The sequence below is a fragment of the Gossypium raimondii genome, chromosome 12 (assembly GCF_025698545.1).
Source record: "Gossypium raimondii isolate GPD5lz chromosome 12, ASM2569854v1, whole genome shotgun sequence".
Lineage (NCBI taxonomy): Eukaryota > Viridiplantae > Streptophyta > Magnoliopsida > Malvales > Malvaceae > Gossypium > Gossypium raimondii.
Genome location: NC_068576.1, coordinates 39,293,444 through 39,312,783, shown reverse-complemented (window position 1 = coordinate 39,312,783; position 19,340 = coordinate 39,293,444). Strand labels below are relative to the sequence as shown.

The following is a 19,340-nucleotide window of genomic DNA, read 5'->3' as shown; positions in this document are numbered from 1 at the left end:
TGTGGGGAATGGATGTTATCGGGCCAATATCTCCAAAAGCTTCTAATGGGCATCGTTTTATCTTTGTGGTTATTGATTACTTCACTAAATGGGTGGAGGCTGCTTCGTATGCAAATGTCACGAAGTCGGCAGTTAGCAAGTTTCTGAAAAAAGAGATCATATGTCGATACGGGATGCCTGAAAGGATCATATCTAATAATGCGCTGAACTTAAACAACAACTTAATAGCAGAAGTTTGTACTCAGTTCAAGATCAGACACCACAATTCGTCACCGTACCGTCCAAAAATTAATGGTGCCGTGGAAGCAGCTAACAAAAACATCAAGAAAATTGTAGGAAAAATGACTGAAACCTACAAAGACTGGCACGAGAAATTACCTTTTGCTCTCCTGGCATATCGTATTGTTTGGGACCTCTCTTTGGGCAACACCGTTTTCTTTAGTCTATGGGATGGAAGCAGTTTTACCCATAAAAGTTGAAATTCCTTCCCTCCGAGTATTAGCTGAACTAAAGTTGGATGATGCTGAATGGATTCAATCTCGATATGACCAGCTAAACTTGGTAGAAGAAAAGAGGTTAAAAGCTATTCGTCATGGTCAGATGTATCAGAAACGAATGATGCGAGCCTATAACAAAAAAGTTCACCCCAGAGAATTTTACGAGGGGGACCTGGTTTTGAAAAAGATTCTTCCTCTACAAAAGAATTTTAGAGGAAAATGGATGCCAAATTGGGAAGGTCCTTATGTGGTAAAAAAGGCCTTTTCAGGAGGAGCTTTAATCCTGAGCGAGATGAATGGTAAAAGCCTGCCAAATCCTATAAATTCAGACTTAGTCAAGAAATATTCCACTTAAAAGAAAGGGGCATTTAAAAAAAAGGAGAGGCCAAGGTGAAAACCCGTAAAGGGCGCATTGAGACCAAAGGGGATTGGAGTTGAAAACCTGAAAAAGGCGGCTCAAATTTTGAAGAAACGTGAGGTGAACGGAACAGCTCAAATTTTGATCAGGATCTGAGGCATGTGGTGGTCTTACTATACCTGAATCACAAGAAGAAATAGGTGACATCTTGGGGTATCGACAGAATACTGTAGATTCCCTAAACACATATTAAATCTTGGCAGCTTATGTAGGGAAGCTCGTGCAGCGATATCTGGGGCACCTGTTGTCATCTTTTATTTTGAATCTTGGCAAATTTGTTGTCTTGATTAATGTATTCATTTCAAGCTTTGCTCCCCAATAAAATTTCATTTTGTCTATTGCCTTATTTCATTTTTATCTTAGCAAAATTTGCTATCTTGATTAACCCATTCGTTTCGAGGTTTGTTCTCAATAACATTTGTTTGTTCGTTATGATAATCTTTTTCGAAAAAAACATTTAGAATAACTATTAATGAACTGAATGTTCAAGCAAATGGAGTTTTGCATATTACTCTAGAAATTTCTAAATAATGAAGGAACTCAAAGCAGATCATTGTTTAGAGCACACCAAATTCAAAGTGCCTTCAAGGGAAAAGTCTAAGTCAGGACTATCCTTTCAAACTTTGTTGTCCAAACAATGATTGAACAAAATGAGGAGATGTCATGCTGGTGACAAGACTTCAATGATTACCGAATGATAAGAAGAGGTTCTTCGGAAAAGGAAATTTTGCAATTATGCATAAACTTTTAGTACGACGCCCTAGAAATGGTGTAAGTAGCCAAGGAAATTCAGATCCTGTAACTCCTAATTTACAGTAGGAGGAGGATGGTTTTCAATTTAATGTCCCAAATTACGATGGGCTTAACCTTGAAAATCACAATGAGTTGAACTTTAAAGAATACAGTGGGGGCAATCCGACCAAGTAAGAGATGAACATTACCAACCGGACAAGATAGCATTCGGGCGCGTTGGCAATAAGGACTTATTGAGCAAGGAGCAATAACAACTCAAACATTGAAAGATCATTTTGCATTCATGCATATACATTTAGCCAGGGTATTTTGATTCATTTTTATCATAATCACTAGGCATAAATAGGTTCATAGAGGTCATGTTCCCCAAAGAACAGATCAATGAAGATGGCAGGTCTTGCTTTCCTGAGTTGACAGAAGCAGATCGAAGTAACCATAGATTACAATTTAAAAGATCGAAACCACAACGGCGAATCTTACTTCTAGGCGATGCAGCGGAACAGATTGAAGCTACAACGGCGAGTCTCACTTCCCCATTGCAATTTAAAATATCGAAGCCACAACGGCGAATCTTACTTTCGTGCAATGCAATGAATGATTGAAGCTACAACATGAGTCTCACTTCCCAATTGCAATTTAAAAGATCGAAGCCACAACGGCGAATCTTACTTTCAGGCGATGCAGCGAAACAGATTGAAGCTACAACGGCGAATCTCACTTCCCCATTGCAATAGATCGAAGCCACAACGGCGAATCTTACTTCCAGGCGATGCAGCAGAATAGATTGAAGCTACAACAGCGAGTCTCACTTCCCTGACATTGCAATTAAAAGATTGAAGCCATAACGGCGAATCTCATTTCCTTGCGGTGTAGTGGAACAGATTGAAGCTACGATGGCGAATCTCGCTTCCCCAACATTGCAGTCAAATAGATTGAAGCTACAACAGCGAATCTCACATCATTGGCGATACAGTGGAACAGATTGAAGCTACAACGGCGAACCTTGTTTTCCCGGCATTGCAGCTAGAAGATTGAAGCCGCAACGGCGAATCTTATTTCCTCAACGGGACCAGGTAAAAATTGGTCTTTCTTAGTCTTTGCTCTGTTATCGTTACATGACAACGAGCAAAGAGGGGCAGCTGTACAAGCCCAATTTTTAAAAACCCGGGCCCAATTACAATACAAAACCTGAATAGCCCAACAACCCAAATTTAGCCCCTAACAGACCTAACCCAGCAAAACCAAGCCCAAATTTACCCATTTACACCCAAACCCGAAGCCCAATAGCCAGGCCCAATTTCCCTAAAAAATATCTAACTAGGGTTTCATTTTCTGAAACCCTAGATGCCACCAGCTACCCACCCTGCCTCTGACCAACGCCGCAAGCCACCAACTGCTGCACCGCACCTACTGCCGACTGCTTCAAACGCCTGCAAAGAGGAAAGAAGGGACAATCATAGCAACGGAAATGATGACACAATCGGTTATAAAAACCCAACAATATGTAATTTTAAGGGGGTTTTTTTGAACAACAAAAAAACAGTTAATAAAAGAAACAAGCAGATTAAAAGCAAGGTTGATTACAGTGTATCTACTCTTTTTATTTTCTGTTTTGCGTTTCTTGTTATTTTATTTCATTTTATTTTTTTTTCCTTTACAAATCTTTAAACAAAATAAAAGGGGAAACGGAGAAAGAAACCTTAGCTGAATCGCTCCGCCAGTGTCGTCGCCGGAGTCCTCCTTTGGGTCACCAAAATCGGACGAGGAAGGCGACGATTTGTTTTTTCGCGACCAAAGCATGAAGGCTTGGTCTTCGTCGGTCCCACGAAGCGGGCTTTAAAAAACCCGATGCTTGGGCTTCCGACCACCGCTCACGGCGGGATCGATGGTGGCCCTTTGGCCGAACCGAGACCAAAAAGGGGGGTGGCTGAGTCCTTTTTTTTTTCTTTTTTTTTGTTTCTCTGAATTTTTTTGTTAAAGAGGCTGAAAGAATGAAATTTTAGAAGAAAAAATTGTTTTAAATGGACAGAACGAAATGACGTCATTTTGTCTGAGTGTTTTAGCGCCAAAACGGCACCGTTTTACACAACCCACGGTCGACCCGACCCATTACCAGGAGGATCCGCGTGTTTTCAATAGAAGGGCTAATTGCACTTTTAGCCCTTCCACTTTTTGATGATTTTGCAATCAGTTTTTTTTATATTTTTAAATTTACCCCGTTAGTTTATTTTGGATTTCAATTTAGCCCTCCATGAAACTACGTCATTTTAAAGGAGAAGGACAAATTGCCTTTTTAGTCCCTCCATGTCTCGCGCGTGTCCAGGATAGTCCCTCCCCTTTAATTTATTTGCGATTTGTCCCCAAATGTTATTTTTTGTGTTCAATTTAGCCCTCTGTTTATATCTTGATTATTTTATTATTAAAACTAATAAGTTATTATTATTATGATTATTATTATTATTATTATTATCTATGTCTTGTTAATTTCAAATTTTACTATATATATATATATATATATATATATATATATATATATATGTGCATACATACATATTTATAATATATATATGTACATAACCTTTTTATTTTATATAGATATAAATACTTATATGATATATATACTTTACACTTCATATATATATACGCATATGCATATATTTCTCAATTTATACCTATATATACATACTTATGTTTTTTATGCTTTATAATTTATATATATATACATAGATATGCATATTTGTTTTTTATATATGTATATACGTTCATATAATTTATAATTTATAATTTAAATATATAGATGCACATACATAAATATTTCATTTTATAATTAAATATTGTTATCGTTGTTTTATTTGATATTTATTTATTCATTTATTGAAGTGTTCATCATTTTTATGAAATGCTTTAGATTTTTATTCATTTATTATTTCATGTATTTTTGATTTGTTTATTATGTATTTTATTTGTTGCTCATCTTAGTTGTGCTTGTATTATTTTACTTACATTATCATCATTATTCTATTACACCCATTTTTTTATTTAGATTTCAAAAAAAAAAGAAATTTTAAAAATAAGTAATATTCGGTATTTTAGATCTTCGAGAGAATCGAGCCCTAACGCATTGGGTTCCGATTTTCTTTGTTGGACCTAAATAATCGAGATTACTTTTTTTAAAATGAATAAAAGCTCATTATCGAGAATTCAATATGTCGTGTCCTAACGCATTGGATGTGACACGTTGCTTTTCTCGGGATGAGGATTTTCTTAAAAATAACAAAGGCAATATTCAATGTTTGGAAAGTTGAGACATTGTGCCTTAACATATTGGGCTGCAATTTTCTCATCTGACTTGGACAATTGAATACCCCTTTTAAATTTTATCATATGAGTTTTTTTTTTTAGACAAGCAACTTTTTATATAAGTCTCTTAAAACAAAATATCGTATTTTAAATCTCTTTAAAATTTTCAATTCTCGACATTAAGACATTAAGTAATCAACTAGGTACCAATTTTGGGCGTATCGAGGGTGCTAATCCTTCCTCGTGCGTAACCGACTCCCGAACCCGTTTTTCTGAATTTCGTGGACCAAACTTGTTGTTTTAATAAAATCAAACCATTTATTAAAAACAACCACTTTTCGAGGTGATCCAATCACACCTCATAAAAAAGGATTGGTGGCGACTCCCATTTTTTTTCGTTTTCATCAAAACCCAAGTCGACCCCGTTTTTCATCCAAAAAATGGTGTCAACAAGTTCAAAGATGGGGGTTTAGGCAAAAATTCAAGGGAAAGGATTAGAACTCGAAACCTCGCACACACTATTCACATCTCTCAACCACTGAACCAAATTAATTCGCTTGATAAAATTTTCACAATCTTAACTCAAAAATCAGGGCATGACCAATCTTAGTGTCACAAACTCAATTTCTTCTAACCCGACTTTTGGGATGTGACAAATTGAACAAATGTGTAATGGTTGATGACTAAATTTAATGTTATACCTTATATATAAACACCAAATTTTTATGAAGAGGTTGTTTTGCTCACTTATCTAATGTACAAAGGTTAATAATATCAATAAAAATATTAATAAAAACAATTAATAATATCAATAAAAATAATTAAATATTAAATATTATTGTAGTAGCACAATTTTGTCTGGCCCAACCCAAACTAAACCAAACCAAATAAATAAATAAACCAGAAAATTAATAAAAGTCCAAAAAGAGTCCATTTACAAAATACATGCCCAAATACAAAAAAAAAGAAGAAGCCCTAAAGCCCAAATACCCAATAGCCCAAAACTTAAACAAAAAAAGAAAACCCTAGAACCCTAAACTCCCTCCAGCCGTTACCTCTACCACACAAGCAAGTGCGCCACCCGAGGCCTGCCCTCTTTTCACCAAAATGGTAAAAAACGTGACTCCCCATCATGGTTGATCGAAGAGCTTCTCGCCACCATCATGCGAAAGTGCCTGCAAAAACAAAAGAGAAAGAAGCAGAAACAACAACAGCAACAGAGAAAAGAAAAATACAAAAATGTAATTGATTTGGCTATGAAAGCCTAACAAACACACTGTAATTTTTTCATTTCACGAAAAAATTCAGCAGAGAATCAAAAAATAAAAAAAGGTGTTCTTTTTATTTTCAATATGTTATTCTTTTTTTCTATTTTTATTTTCTTTTTTATAAAAAAACATAAAAAATAAAAACAATATTTAAAAAAAAACTTACCATGCCATTACTACTCCCATCTTTGTTGGCGGCGACTCTCTGCCGATTCGAGGGGTCTCCGAACCCATTGGGGTTCGTCGATGGCTTCATCGGAGAAAAGAAACTGATGGGTTCCTTGAGTTTTTTAGGAATTTCGGTAAAGTTTTAGGGGTATTTAGTCTTGGATTTGGGTAAAGAAAATCGAAAGGATCAAAATAGGGTGTTTTGGGTATTTTTCGACCACTAGAGGCGGCGGTCACCGTCGCCGATGACTGGTAGTCGCGGCAGCCCTTGAGATCGAAGAGAGAGAGAGTTGAGAGAAAGAAAAAAAAAGGTGGTTTTTTTAAAACAGAGAAGAGGAATGAATTTTTTTTAGTTTTTTAATTTATATAGGGACACTATACGACATCGTTTTGGGGCGTAGCTTAAAATGCCCAAAAAGGCGTCGTTTTGGCGCTTAGCCCGACAACCCGACCCAAACTCCTTTAGATTCTCGTGTTTTTAAAGGAATGGGTTTTTTTTCCATTTTGGCCCTTCCGCTTTTTAGCATGTTTTTAAATTAGTCATGAGCATTTTTATTTTATTTCATTTTTACCCCGTTATTTTAATTCCTTTGCGATTTGGTCCTTTGACCCAAGGGAATAACACAGATTGGATTAATTTCTCTTTGAGCCCCAAAATTTTATATTCCATTTTAATTTAATCCTTTGTATTATGTTTCCTTGTAATTTAGGCGCTAAATTTTGTTATATTTTCAATTTAGTCATTTACTTCCTTTTTCTTATTTATTTCGCAATTTATGCTTTAAGTTCATTTAAATTTCAATTTAATCCTCATTTATTTAATTACGCCTCTTTATTTACTGTTTTTATTATTTTATCCCTAAAATTTTATTATGGTTTCAATTTAATCTTTTATTTAATCTTTCCCTTTTTATTTATTTAATTTTTAGTATTTTTAATTCATTATTTATATTTTGTCCTTTAATTTACATAACTTGCATTTTATCCTTAAGTTTCTTAATCATCTCATTTTAGATCTTTATTTTTTTTTAATGTTGAAGTTATTGTTAAATGATTATTTTGGTAATTAATAATTTATTTTGTCATCACTAATATTACACAACTATGATCATAGCATAATCATAATTTTTATTACTTTACCATTTTTTGTCATTACTAATGTTCCACTTATTATTTTACTATTATTTCCATTATTAAATAGTATTATTAATCGGCTAAAAATTATTCCAACTACCACTTGTTATTATTTTGTTATCATTTTTTGACTACGTAAGCTATTCTATACTATTTTTGCCATTTCCATATTATGCAGCATGTTTAAATATTCGTTTATTTTTGTACCAACACTTGACTAAATTTGAATAATCAAATAACGAGAATCCTTATTTTCGAGGATTTGAGATTTGTGCCCTAACTTACGGGACATGATACTTTTCTCGATTGACTCGAAATAAGAAGGCTCTTTCCATAAAATTCAATTTAGTTTGCAATCATGCAAGAAGGGGATCGTATCTTAAATTTTCTTTGAATTTTCAATTATCGACACTAAGACATCAAGTAATCAATTAGGTACCAATCTTCGGCGTTATGAGGGTGTTAACCCTTCCTTACATGTAACCGACTCCCAAACCCATTTCCTGATTTTTATAGACTGAAAATTACAAACCCATTTCCTGATTTTTATAGACTGAAAATTATCGTTCTAATAAATCTAACATTTTATTAAAATGACCAAGTTTTGAGGTGATCCAATCGCATCTAAATAAAAAGGATTAGTGGCGACTCCATTTTCGTTTTTAAAATAAAAGTCGATTTCCAAAAAGATTTCAACAATTATATTTTGATAAAAATATTAAAAATGATGACATATCATGTAAGGTGGAGTATTGCTTATTAGTATCTTCAAATTGGGATATTAGGCTAAATTGTACTTTTATGAAAGTTGTGTTTTAGTACATATATTTTCATTTGATTAGTTTTAGTTTTTGTATTTTTTAAAATTTAAAATTTTAGTCCTTAGCAATTAAATCTATTTGCTTAAATCCAATTATTAATCTTGTATTATGTATATAATTGTAAATTTGATCCATATTCATAATGGAGTCATTTTAAGTCCCTACACTTTTCAATTTTAAAATTTCAGATTTGATACATAAATGACATTTTTAATCCATTAGATGAATTTTTAATGAGTAATGTGTGAAAAGAATAAGTGGTACAACATTACATATATGATAATAAATTTGGCGCATCGATTTTGAAATTTGCATAATTAACTTAATAAATCGACAATTATCGTTTGGTAAAGACTGAAATTTTAAATTTTAAAAAGTATAAAAATTGAAAATAATTAAATTAAAATATAAATATTAAATCCACAATTTTTACAAAGTACGGAGACTAATAGTAAAATTAAACGAAAGATATATGAGGGGATTATCCAAAGGCAAAGTTGAGGAATTAATCCACCGACGTATAGATTTTTGGAGGACCAATTTTAGAGGCAAAATTCAGCAATTAATCCACCGACGTATAGATTTCGGAGGACCAATTTTGATTTATACTTTAACTTTGAAAGTGAATGGTTCAACTTTTAATATCCCACTTATATAAAAGCCAACATCTACCGTGTTGAACTGTCGGTTCCTAAATGACCCCTAAACAAAGATAAAGCAAATTCCACAACTTAATTCATTTTAATTTAAACCTACTTTCCTTTTGCACCAAAAATAAATAAATAATGAAATATTTCATTTTTCATTTTAACCTTTACTTTTTTTATTCTCAATTTTTAAAATTTAGTTAAATTAATTTTTCTTGGACAGAAAAACTAGTTGAATTATTGAAATTATGGTGGCATTGATGTGACAATTTACGCATATTTTAATACTAACATGGATAAGTTTTTAAAAATTTGTATGGACTTTTATTTAATTTGTTGAATTTTAATATTTTTATTAATTTTATGTGGATTTAATGTTTTTAAATTTCAGTTAGTTGTTTCATCTAAAAGTAAATAATTTGAATAAATTTTGGAGGTTAAGGGTGAAGGTGATAAAGAAGGAGTAAGGACCAAAATGATAAAATGAGCAATTATTAAGGACTAAATTATCACTATACATAATAATAATTTATGAGTTTTCCAATTAACGTGAATGTAACGTAACGCAAGGATGATGATATTTGCTAGCGTGGCAAGCTTTTAAATAAATTGTCAAGAAAAACAAATCGAGATTTTCTTTTAAATTTATTTCTGGGATTTAATAAAGTTAAATTATAAGGAAAAAGAAAACCTTAGATGGAGAATTTCTTTTGATTTGATTAAACCCTAATTAAGCTACTCAATTCAATTTTAAAATTTTAATTTAAATTAAATCACTAAAATAAATTCAGACTTAACGCTCAAGATTTTAATACCAATTTTTTCGACATTTGAATGACGGTTTTTAAGAATACATGAGAAGAATTATTTTCTTTGTATATGTACGAAAAATTATAAATTAATGTAATTTGTAATTCTTTAATGTTTATAGTAATATTTTATAGTAAATTTCGGCAATAAAATTTTTATAGTTTAGGATGGATTTTTGTAATACAGTTTTGATTTATTTGCAAATTAACCCTAAATTATATCATGATTTTCAAATTAGTATTTAAAGTAGTTTTTCATTAGAAATGAGACTTAAAGTAACAATTTTGTTTCACTTTATCTTCTATATATAATTTCAAGGTCAAATAAATCATCTTGCAACCAACTATACTATTTGCCGATAATTGTCTTTTAAGAACTTGCACAACAACTAAAGCTTCTGCAATGGTAACATTAAAAATATCGAAAAATTAATACATACAAAGAAAATTTGTAACCTGCAAATAACCAAAGAGGACATATAAACGATAGAAATATTATTTTATTCAATATCCTATTAATAATATATTTATGCAGCATCCTCCATAAATAAACTAAAATACAACGCCAAGAAACATAATCTTGATAAAATGAGCTTCCATATCCAAGCTCAGTTTCTTATTAATAATAAAATACAGTCTTTCATCCATGCATGTTCCCTTATGGTAGAAGATAATGAAAATCGTAGCTAATATTGCTTATGAAGAACTACAAAATTTAAAAAAAAAAAAAAAAACAAACTCCAAATAAAGAATCTAACAAATACCAAACAATCTTATAAATTAAGCAACTCTAATGGTTCAAATTTGGGTATACTAGCTATTGCCCTTCAACCATGTTGATTCCCTACTTTGAATTAAAGAGTCAAATGTCGACTTCAACATGTTAGGGCAATACCATTTCAAGGCAAGCTCTTCTTCCTAAGTAAGGATATAATGGTATTATTCTAATATATATATATATATATATATATATTGATATTAAGTAAAAATAATTTCATTTTGATTAGTTATTTAATAATAAATTTAAAAATAATTTTAATTCTAATAAAACTGTTATATAAAAGTGAAAGATCCATTTTGACCCTTAAATTTAAGTTTATATACCTATTTTACCCTATTTATTCCATAAAATTTCCTAGGAGGTGGTTTTATATAACATGTGAAAAAAGATTAAAGAAAAATAAAAGGTCTAGCATGATATTATATAAATATAATTGCATTTTGATATTATATAAAAACAATTATAATTCTAATAAAAATATTATATAAAAGTGAAAGATCCATTTTGACCCTTAAATTTAAGTTTACATACTTATTTTATCCCTATTTATTCCATAAAATTTCTTAAGAAGTGGTTGTATATAATATGTGAAAAACATTTAAAATAAAAGGTCTAGCATGATATTATATAAATATAATTGCATTTGGATTAGCGGTTTAATATATAAAAATTAAAAATAATAAAAGTTTTTTTATTAGTTTTACAAAATATATTATGTTTGTTCAAACTCGATAAAATAAATAAATTTCTTCCCTATTTCGAATCTATATAAATGTAAGAATCTTTTAGTTTTTATTAAGTTCCTATGGGTTGGAAAATAGGTAAAAATATGTTTTATATTTTTATTAAACAAGTTTTTATTTTCTCTTTACTAAACCTGTGTTTTAATTTTCAAAATAAAAATAAAACAGAAATATTTTAAAAAATTAGAAATAATAAATAAATAATCAAAAAGTCTCTGTCTATAATTTGTTTTTTGTTTTTTTCCTTCTTCTTTTTATCTTTTCCTTGTTAAAGGTCGGTTCCAACATTTTGAAGTAGATTTTCTCACCCAACTTGGTTAATTTGGGCCCAAACTGCTTCTTCTTCTTTTTATTAAATCCTTGACCAAATGATGAAATGGGTTAGGCTGGCCCCACATCTCATCATTCCTCTGCTTAAGTATTTAGTATCTTGTATTTAATTATTTTTACCTAATTGGAATCCGAATTTGTATTTCGTCATTAGATTTGTACCTCCGTATTAACACCGTTAATTTGTGCTAACGTAATATTGATGATTAATCTTATAGTAACAACATGATAACCTCTTAATATGACACGTGGCAGACATAAATTAAAAAAACTAAAAGTCTTTTAAAATATAAATTAATTTTAAAAATATAAATTTTGGACAAGTTCTAATATTAGCTAAATACTTTTGGACAAGTTTAGGGACAAACTACATGTTAACCCTTAAAAATTAATGATGTTAACAAATTGGGGCTATGTGTGTAATGGAATACAAATTTAGGTATAAAAAAAAGTTCAAGTACTAGCTAGATAATTCTGGACAAGTTCAAGGGTGAACTACATATTAACCCAAATATTTAGAATATCATTATTTTATTTTTGTTTTGTATTTAAAATAATTTGTGAATAAACTACACCCAATGTCACTAAACTATTAATAAGTTTACGTATTGGCCATTCACTTCAAAAAGTTATAAAATGGTCACTAAATTATTCAAAAAATTTATTTAAGTCACTAAGTTGTTAAGTTTGATTTTTTCTTTTAAGGCCAGCTAGTAAGCTCCAAATGACTATTCTTTGATTGGTATGGTGGATCAGTATCCATCAATGAGTAGAAGAACATACCTTAAATCAAAGTTGATCTAATTGTCAGTGTCAAAGATTAAAGAAGAAAGTTGTTTGAATTTTTGTTCATAGATTTGTGATGTTAAAAGTTGTTTCATGAAAAAAATTAGACTATAGAAGAGAATGGGATGAGAGCTTTTTATTAGTGCATGTGGTGCGAATAAAGAAAGCTATACAACAATGATTTTAACAATTTAGTGACTTAGTAAAAACTTCTAAATAGTTCAATGAACATTTTGTAACTTTTTTAAGCTAAATAGCCAAAACATAAACTTACTAATAATTTAATGACCTTGGGTGCAGTTTACCCACAAATTATCTAAAAAGCACTATGATTTCTGTGATATATTTAATTGATTTTTGGTTGAATTATATAATTTTCACTAAATAAGCACTATGATTTTTTATTTCAAAAAAAAAAGAATGATAGGTGAAGTAAGCGGCTTGACAGTTAGATATTGTTTGATAAATTATTGAAAAATTAAATTATTTGAAAATGATTTTTTGTGTTATGAATATTTTATTATTAAAGAGATATTCATCAATATCAAGATAAGCTTGATGTACTTTAAACTCTAATATTCATTAGAAGTAGAGTTTTATTTCATTTATATTTTAATAAATGTAAACTCGGAGAAGGATTGTAATATCCTATTGATCAATAAATATAAACGTCATGTAATATCCCTATTAAACAATAGTCATTAAATTTTTAAGTTAAATTTTGATATGTCTAAAATCTTATTCGATAAACATATTATCATATGTATAAAGCCTTTTCAATTTCTTAATACTCACAAAATAGTCATATTATTTTAGTTAATAGATTTAATAACTATTCAGTTGAAGTCAATATTGAAATTTTAAAATTCAACAAGTATAGAAACTAAAATGACAAAATGGAGAGTAGAGATTAAACCCACAACTCACGTATAATACGAGAGTAATGGTAGAATTTACCTAACCAATTTAACTGTTATTATTTGGGTTAAAACTGAAATTTCAAAATAAAAAGTATAGAAACTAAACTTGATTAAAATAGAGTAAATGGACTAAATCTACAATTTATGCATAATGTAGAGATTAATGTCATAGTTTGACTTAAGGTTGAGCTAAAAATTTGAGAAATTAAAATTGATCCAAATCGATGGTATTTGAATGATTTCGATTTAGTTAAATTCTATTTTATTTAATTTATAATTATTTTAATTTTATGTAAAATAAGTATTTTATATTAAAAATAATAAAGATAAATTAAAATAATATGCAAAAATAATTTTTTAAATATTTTTATTTTAAACCTTTCAACTTTCAACTTTCAACTTTCAACTTTCAAGCAACCATTTATTCTACTTTCCATGAAATGGTAAGATTTATTTCCTCACTTTCTGTTTTTCCAAAAGAAAAAAAATCGTTAGAAAATAAACATATCCCACTTGTATATATTTTATCTTAAAATATACCCTAAGTTTCTATATTTTTCATAAATTTGAAATTTAATTCTTTATTTTTATTTCAAGAATTTTAATCTCTATTTTTAATTAAAATATAAATTTATTTGTTAACACCATTGATTTTTTTTATTAAATTTAAATTCATTACAATGTCTTTTTTATATGATTATAAAATATAGAGATGTTCATGGGTCGGATCAGGTTCGATCGGGCCTAGGCATGATATTTACGCACTTTTAAACAGGCCAAATTTACATAATATATAAAAATAACATAATATAAAACATTTCAAAATTTAAAAAATGGGCCAAATTAAGTCGAGCCTTGAATGTTCAAGTCCAAGCTCAGCCTATATTTTAAATAGACTTTTTTTTTGTCCTATCCCATTTTTCGAGTCTAATATTTTTATTCAAATTCTCTCAAATTTCGAATGGACCTTCAGATTTAAGAGATAACTTGGTCCATGAATAAGCTGATTATCAAACAACTATTATTTTATTTCAAAATGCCATGCTAACAAATTTTTAAAAAAATAATCAACTAATAACTAGATTTAAATTTTAAAATTTTAAAATAATGAAATATAACAAAACTACCAAAACTTGAAGATATTATAACCTTTTTGCAATTTATGGGTTTGGATGGGCGGTACGTTTAGCTGTGATTAGTGTAAAAATAACGATAACGGTAAAATTAAAATACTATAACGTGAATTAAACGCATCACATCCAATCGCTTATCTAAACTCACTCTCAATTTTGACTTTGAGAAAAGATTTGATGGATAGTCGGGCATGGGTCACTTTGGGTCCGGAGATTCACTTGGAATTGACCATTTTGCCCATGAAAAGGACATTCGTTTTTACACTATTTATGGTAAATGCTTAATTAGGAAGCTAAAAATAGTAATAAAATATTATTTTAATACATATAATTAATTAAACATTAAATCGAAAAATTAATTTCAATACGCACTTAATCGGCCAGAAATCTCTGCAGTCTTCCTGAGAGATCAGTTGGCCACCATATCTAATTATTTCCTTTATTAAATTAGTCTAAAAATTGAATGTTTCTATTAAAAATAAACAATATTTATTTAGTGTTTGTTCACATTGTTAACCATTAATATTATAATTTTTTATAGAAATAATTTCATTATTAGCTTTACCCTTTAGCCAACACTAAGGTTGGCTTTCGTGCTTTGGATAATACCTTGCTCTCCACAAATCCGTCCAGAAAGACCTATTTGGGATTCATCTAATTCTGGTTTTAGTCCATGTACTATATTACGATTTAGAATTCAATCCGTCTTTTTAAATTTGGTTTTGAGGTTCGAATTGATAACTCCATTAGTTATTGCATTTAAAAGTGATGACGAGACTAATAAAATTGAATGCAATGATAAGACATATTACACTCACAGAGAGAGAAATCAAGTTTAAACTCCAATGATAACATTATTGGGTGAAATAGATATCATCCTCAAAAAGATTAATTTTCATAGAGATGGGGATTTTTTTATCACATTAAGTACTTGATCAACATGTAAATTTATTGCTAGTTGTACATGGTTAGTTGGATCTACTAATAATATTATGAAAAATAGAGATATTAAGTTATGTTAAATTAGAGTAAGATTAAATCTCAAGTTTTATCATGGTAGAGGGACTCAAATCGAAATTAAACCTTTGAGATCTTTCCTCATGTCATCATTTCCCATGTCAATGGCGTTATAGCCAATGGTATCTCCCAATAAAATTAATAAAAAATAAAAATTCTCACCGACCATTTATTCCTTTCTGTATCAGTACTGGCCCCAACAACTAAAGAAGTTTCTAGTTCTCTTTCACCATACATTAACATAACATAACATAACATAACATAACATAACATCCATACATCCATGCATGCATGCATACATCATCTAATCAAATTAGGTTTCTATGCGTACAAAGATTTTAACTAAAAACAAGACAAGACAAAATTAACAGGAAACTAACCATCAACCGCCCAACATGATCTTCTTTTTATCTAGATAAACTTTCATTCTATTTTTAATTCAACTTTTACTATGCACCCACTTCCTTTTATTTCTCTATATATACATCCATAGCTTGAAACAAAGCTCATCACCAAATCTTCTTTGTGTGCAAGCAAAAAATCAGTGTTCTTTCTTTTAAGTTCATCAACTACCATAACTGTTCTTTCCTTGTAATCTTTTTTTCCATTTTTTTGTAAAGTTTACCAAAATTATTTCCCACATTTCTTCGTAAATCACTCGCTTCATTAACTTAAAATCTGTTTAGGATTTAGATTCCCCAAAAAAAGTGGTCCCTTAGTGTGTATAAATCTTGTCTCTTGTTATCCCCACATTGACAACCAAAAATTCAATCTTTGTGTGTATAAATCTGTTTAGGATTTGAGAGTTTTTTGGCTTTTGTTATGGCACCTTCAAACAACCCTGTTAATTCTATTTTGAATCGTCTTCGTTCTAGTAGTTTGGATCAGTGTTTTGATTTATGTAAGGGAAAGTTCAGTGTCAAAGGTTGTCCTTTATTACATGATGTTCCTAGCAATGTTAGTTTCAGACCATTTTCTTTGGTTTGTAATGAAACAGAGTCTGATGCACCGTTTCCTTTGGTTCAACGAGTCAAGGCTTTGTCTCACAAAGGTGGGTTCTTAGGGTTCAATATTGATGAGCCATCTGATAGTGTGGTGAACTCATTGGGTAGGTTTACTGATAGGAACTTTTTGAGTATCTTTAGGTTCAAAACATGGTGGTCTACACAATGGGTTGGAACTTCAGGGTCTGATTTGCAAATGGAAACTCAATGGGTAGTTTTAGATGTGCCTGAAATTAAGTCCTATGTAATAATTATACCCATCATTGAAGGTGGTTTCAGGTCTGCTCTTAGACCTGGTAATGATGGACATGTCATGATCTTTGCTGAGAGTGGTTCTAGTCATGTTAAGTCATGTTGTTTTAGTTCAATAGCTTACGTTCATGTGTCTGAAAACCCTTTCAACTTGATGAAAGAAGCATTTAGTGCCATTAGGGTTCATCTTAATACCTTTAAGCTCTTGGAAGAGAAGAGCCTTCCTAGTATAGTTGACAAATTTGGTTGGTGCACTTGGGATGCTTTTTACTTAACCGTTGAACCGGCTGGTGTATGGCAGGGTGTTAAAGAGTTTGCCGATGCAGGGGTGTCGCCGAGGTTTGTCATCATCGATGATGGGTGGCAAAGCATTAATAATGATGGTGATGACCCTAATGAGGATGCTAAAAACCTCGCCCTTGGTGGGGAACAAATGACTGCTAGGCTTCATAGATTTGAAGAGTGTGACAAGTTTAGAAAATACAAGGGTGGTTCCTTCTTGGGTTCTAATGCCTTGTCATTCAATCCACAAAAGCCTAAGATGCTGATCACTAAGGCCATTGAAATCGAACATGCCGTCAAGGCTCGTGACAAGGCACTTCAATCCGGTGCTACTGATGTTTCCGAGTTTGAAACCAAGATCAAGAAGCTGAAACAAGAATTGGATGATATGTTTGAAGTAGAAGGAAGTGGGCTCCCAAATGGAAACCGTGAAAGCTTTGACTGCAAGGGTGATGACTTCGGCTTGAAGGCATTTACAAGGGATTTGAGAACCGAGTTCAAAGGTTTAGACGACATTTGGGTGTGGCATGCTCTTTGTGGTGCTTGGGGTGGTGTTAGACCAGGAGCAACTCACCTCGATTGTAAAGTGGTTCCTTGTAATGTCTCTTCAGGACTTGATGGGACCATGCCGGATTTGGCCGTGGATAAAATTGTTGAAGGTGGGATTGGACTGGTTCATCCAAATCAAGCTGATGATTTCTTTGATTCCATGCATTCTCACCTTTCTGAATCCGGTGTTACTGGAGTAAAAGTTGATGTTATTCACGTAAGTAACTTCATAAACTCGAATTAGTACTATAGCATATGTTTGATGAAGCATTGTAATGATTCTATATGATTATGTTCTCAATGCAGACTCTCGAATATGTATCCGAAGAATACGGAGGCCGGGTTAACCTTGCCAAGGCTTACTACAATGGTTTATCGAGTTCGTTGTCAAAGAACTTCAAAGGGACTGGAATCATCTCCAGCATGCAACAATGCAATGATTTTTTCTTCCTTGGGACAAAACAGATATCCATGGGCAGAGTTGGTAAGAAACTCAAACACGTTTCTTTTAATTCCCACCAATTTACATTAAGTGTACCAAAAACATGTTTTGGTCTCATCTATATTTCAATACAGGTGATGATTTCTGGTTCCAAGACCCGAATGGGGATCCGAATGGAGTTTTCTGGTTGCAAGGTGTTCACATGATCCACTGTGCTTATAATAGCTTGTGGATGGGTCAGATCATACAACCTGATTGGGACATGTTCCAATCTGACCATGTTTGTGCCAAATATCATGCTGGATCCAGGGCAATATGCGGTGGACCAGTTTATTTGAGCGACTCCCTTGGCTGCCATAATTTTGACCTTATTAAGAAGCTGGTTCACCCTGATGGCACCATCCCGAAGTGCCAGTGCTTTGCCCTTCCGACCCGAGATTGTCTTTTTGTAAACCCTTTATTCGATAATAAGTCCCTTCTCAAGCTATGGAATTTCAATAAGGTACCTCCTTCATTGTTACCATTTTTTTTTCTTTACTTGTACATGAAGTTACTTTTCATATATGATCTCAAATTTACGACTTTGTGCAGTATGGAGGTGTTATTGGAGCTTTCAACTGCCAAGGTGCCGGTTGGGACAGTAAGGTTCGGAGGATCATCGGCTATCCACAGTGCTACAAGCCTGTCACCGGTTCAGTGCACATCACCGATATCGAATGGGACCAATGCATGGAAGCTGCTGCAATGGGTGAGGCTGAAGAGTATGTTGTCTACCTAGACCAAGCTGAAAGCCTACTCTTGTTGACACCGAAATCCAATCCGATCCAAGTCACCATCCAACCATCTTCATTTGAGATTTTCAGCTTCGTGCCCGTGAAAAACCTTGGTCCTATCGCCAAATTCGCCCCTATCGGTGTAACTGACATGTTCAATTCCGGAGGGACAATACAAGAATTGGACTACAACGAGACTGGAGCAGCAGCTGCAAGGCTCAAAATCAAAGGTGGTGGGAACTTCCTAGCCTATTCTAATGTTGCTCCAAAGACCTGTTACTTGAACGGTACCGAGGTGGCTCCCGAGTGGTGTGCCGATGGCAAATTAAAGCTCGATCTCTCTTGGACCAAGGAAGCCAATGGAATTTCTGATGTGGTCTTTGTCTTTTAAATTACTTTTATCTAGTAGTTTTGGATTATTGTTTAGGTTTGAAACTAATTAAGGATGTAATTATTCATCCCTCTCTTAAAATTCAAAAATAATGAAACAATCTAAGTTCATGTTTCAAATAA

The 19,340-nt window shown here is 31.7% G+C and overlaps 1 protein-coding gene across 1 annotated transcript; it reads left to right on the top strand.

Annotated features, from left to right (window-relative positions):
- The first annotated feature begins 16,019 nt into the window (after positions 1–16,019).
- On the top strand, positions 16,020–19,340 carry LOC105764048 (stachyose synthase). Its single transcript, XM_012582495.2, has 4 exons — positions 16,020–17,829; positions 17,919–18,096; positions 18,189–18,556; positions 18,646–19,340. Exons 1-4 carry the CDS (start codon positions 16,348–16,350, stop codon positions 19,216–19,218), a joined length of 2,601 nt encoding a protein of 866 aa, XP_012437949.1. The 5' UTR covers positions 16,020–16,347; the 3' UTR covers positions 19,219–19,340.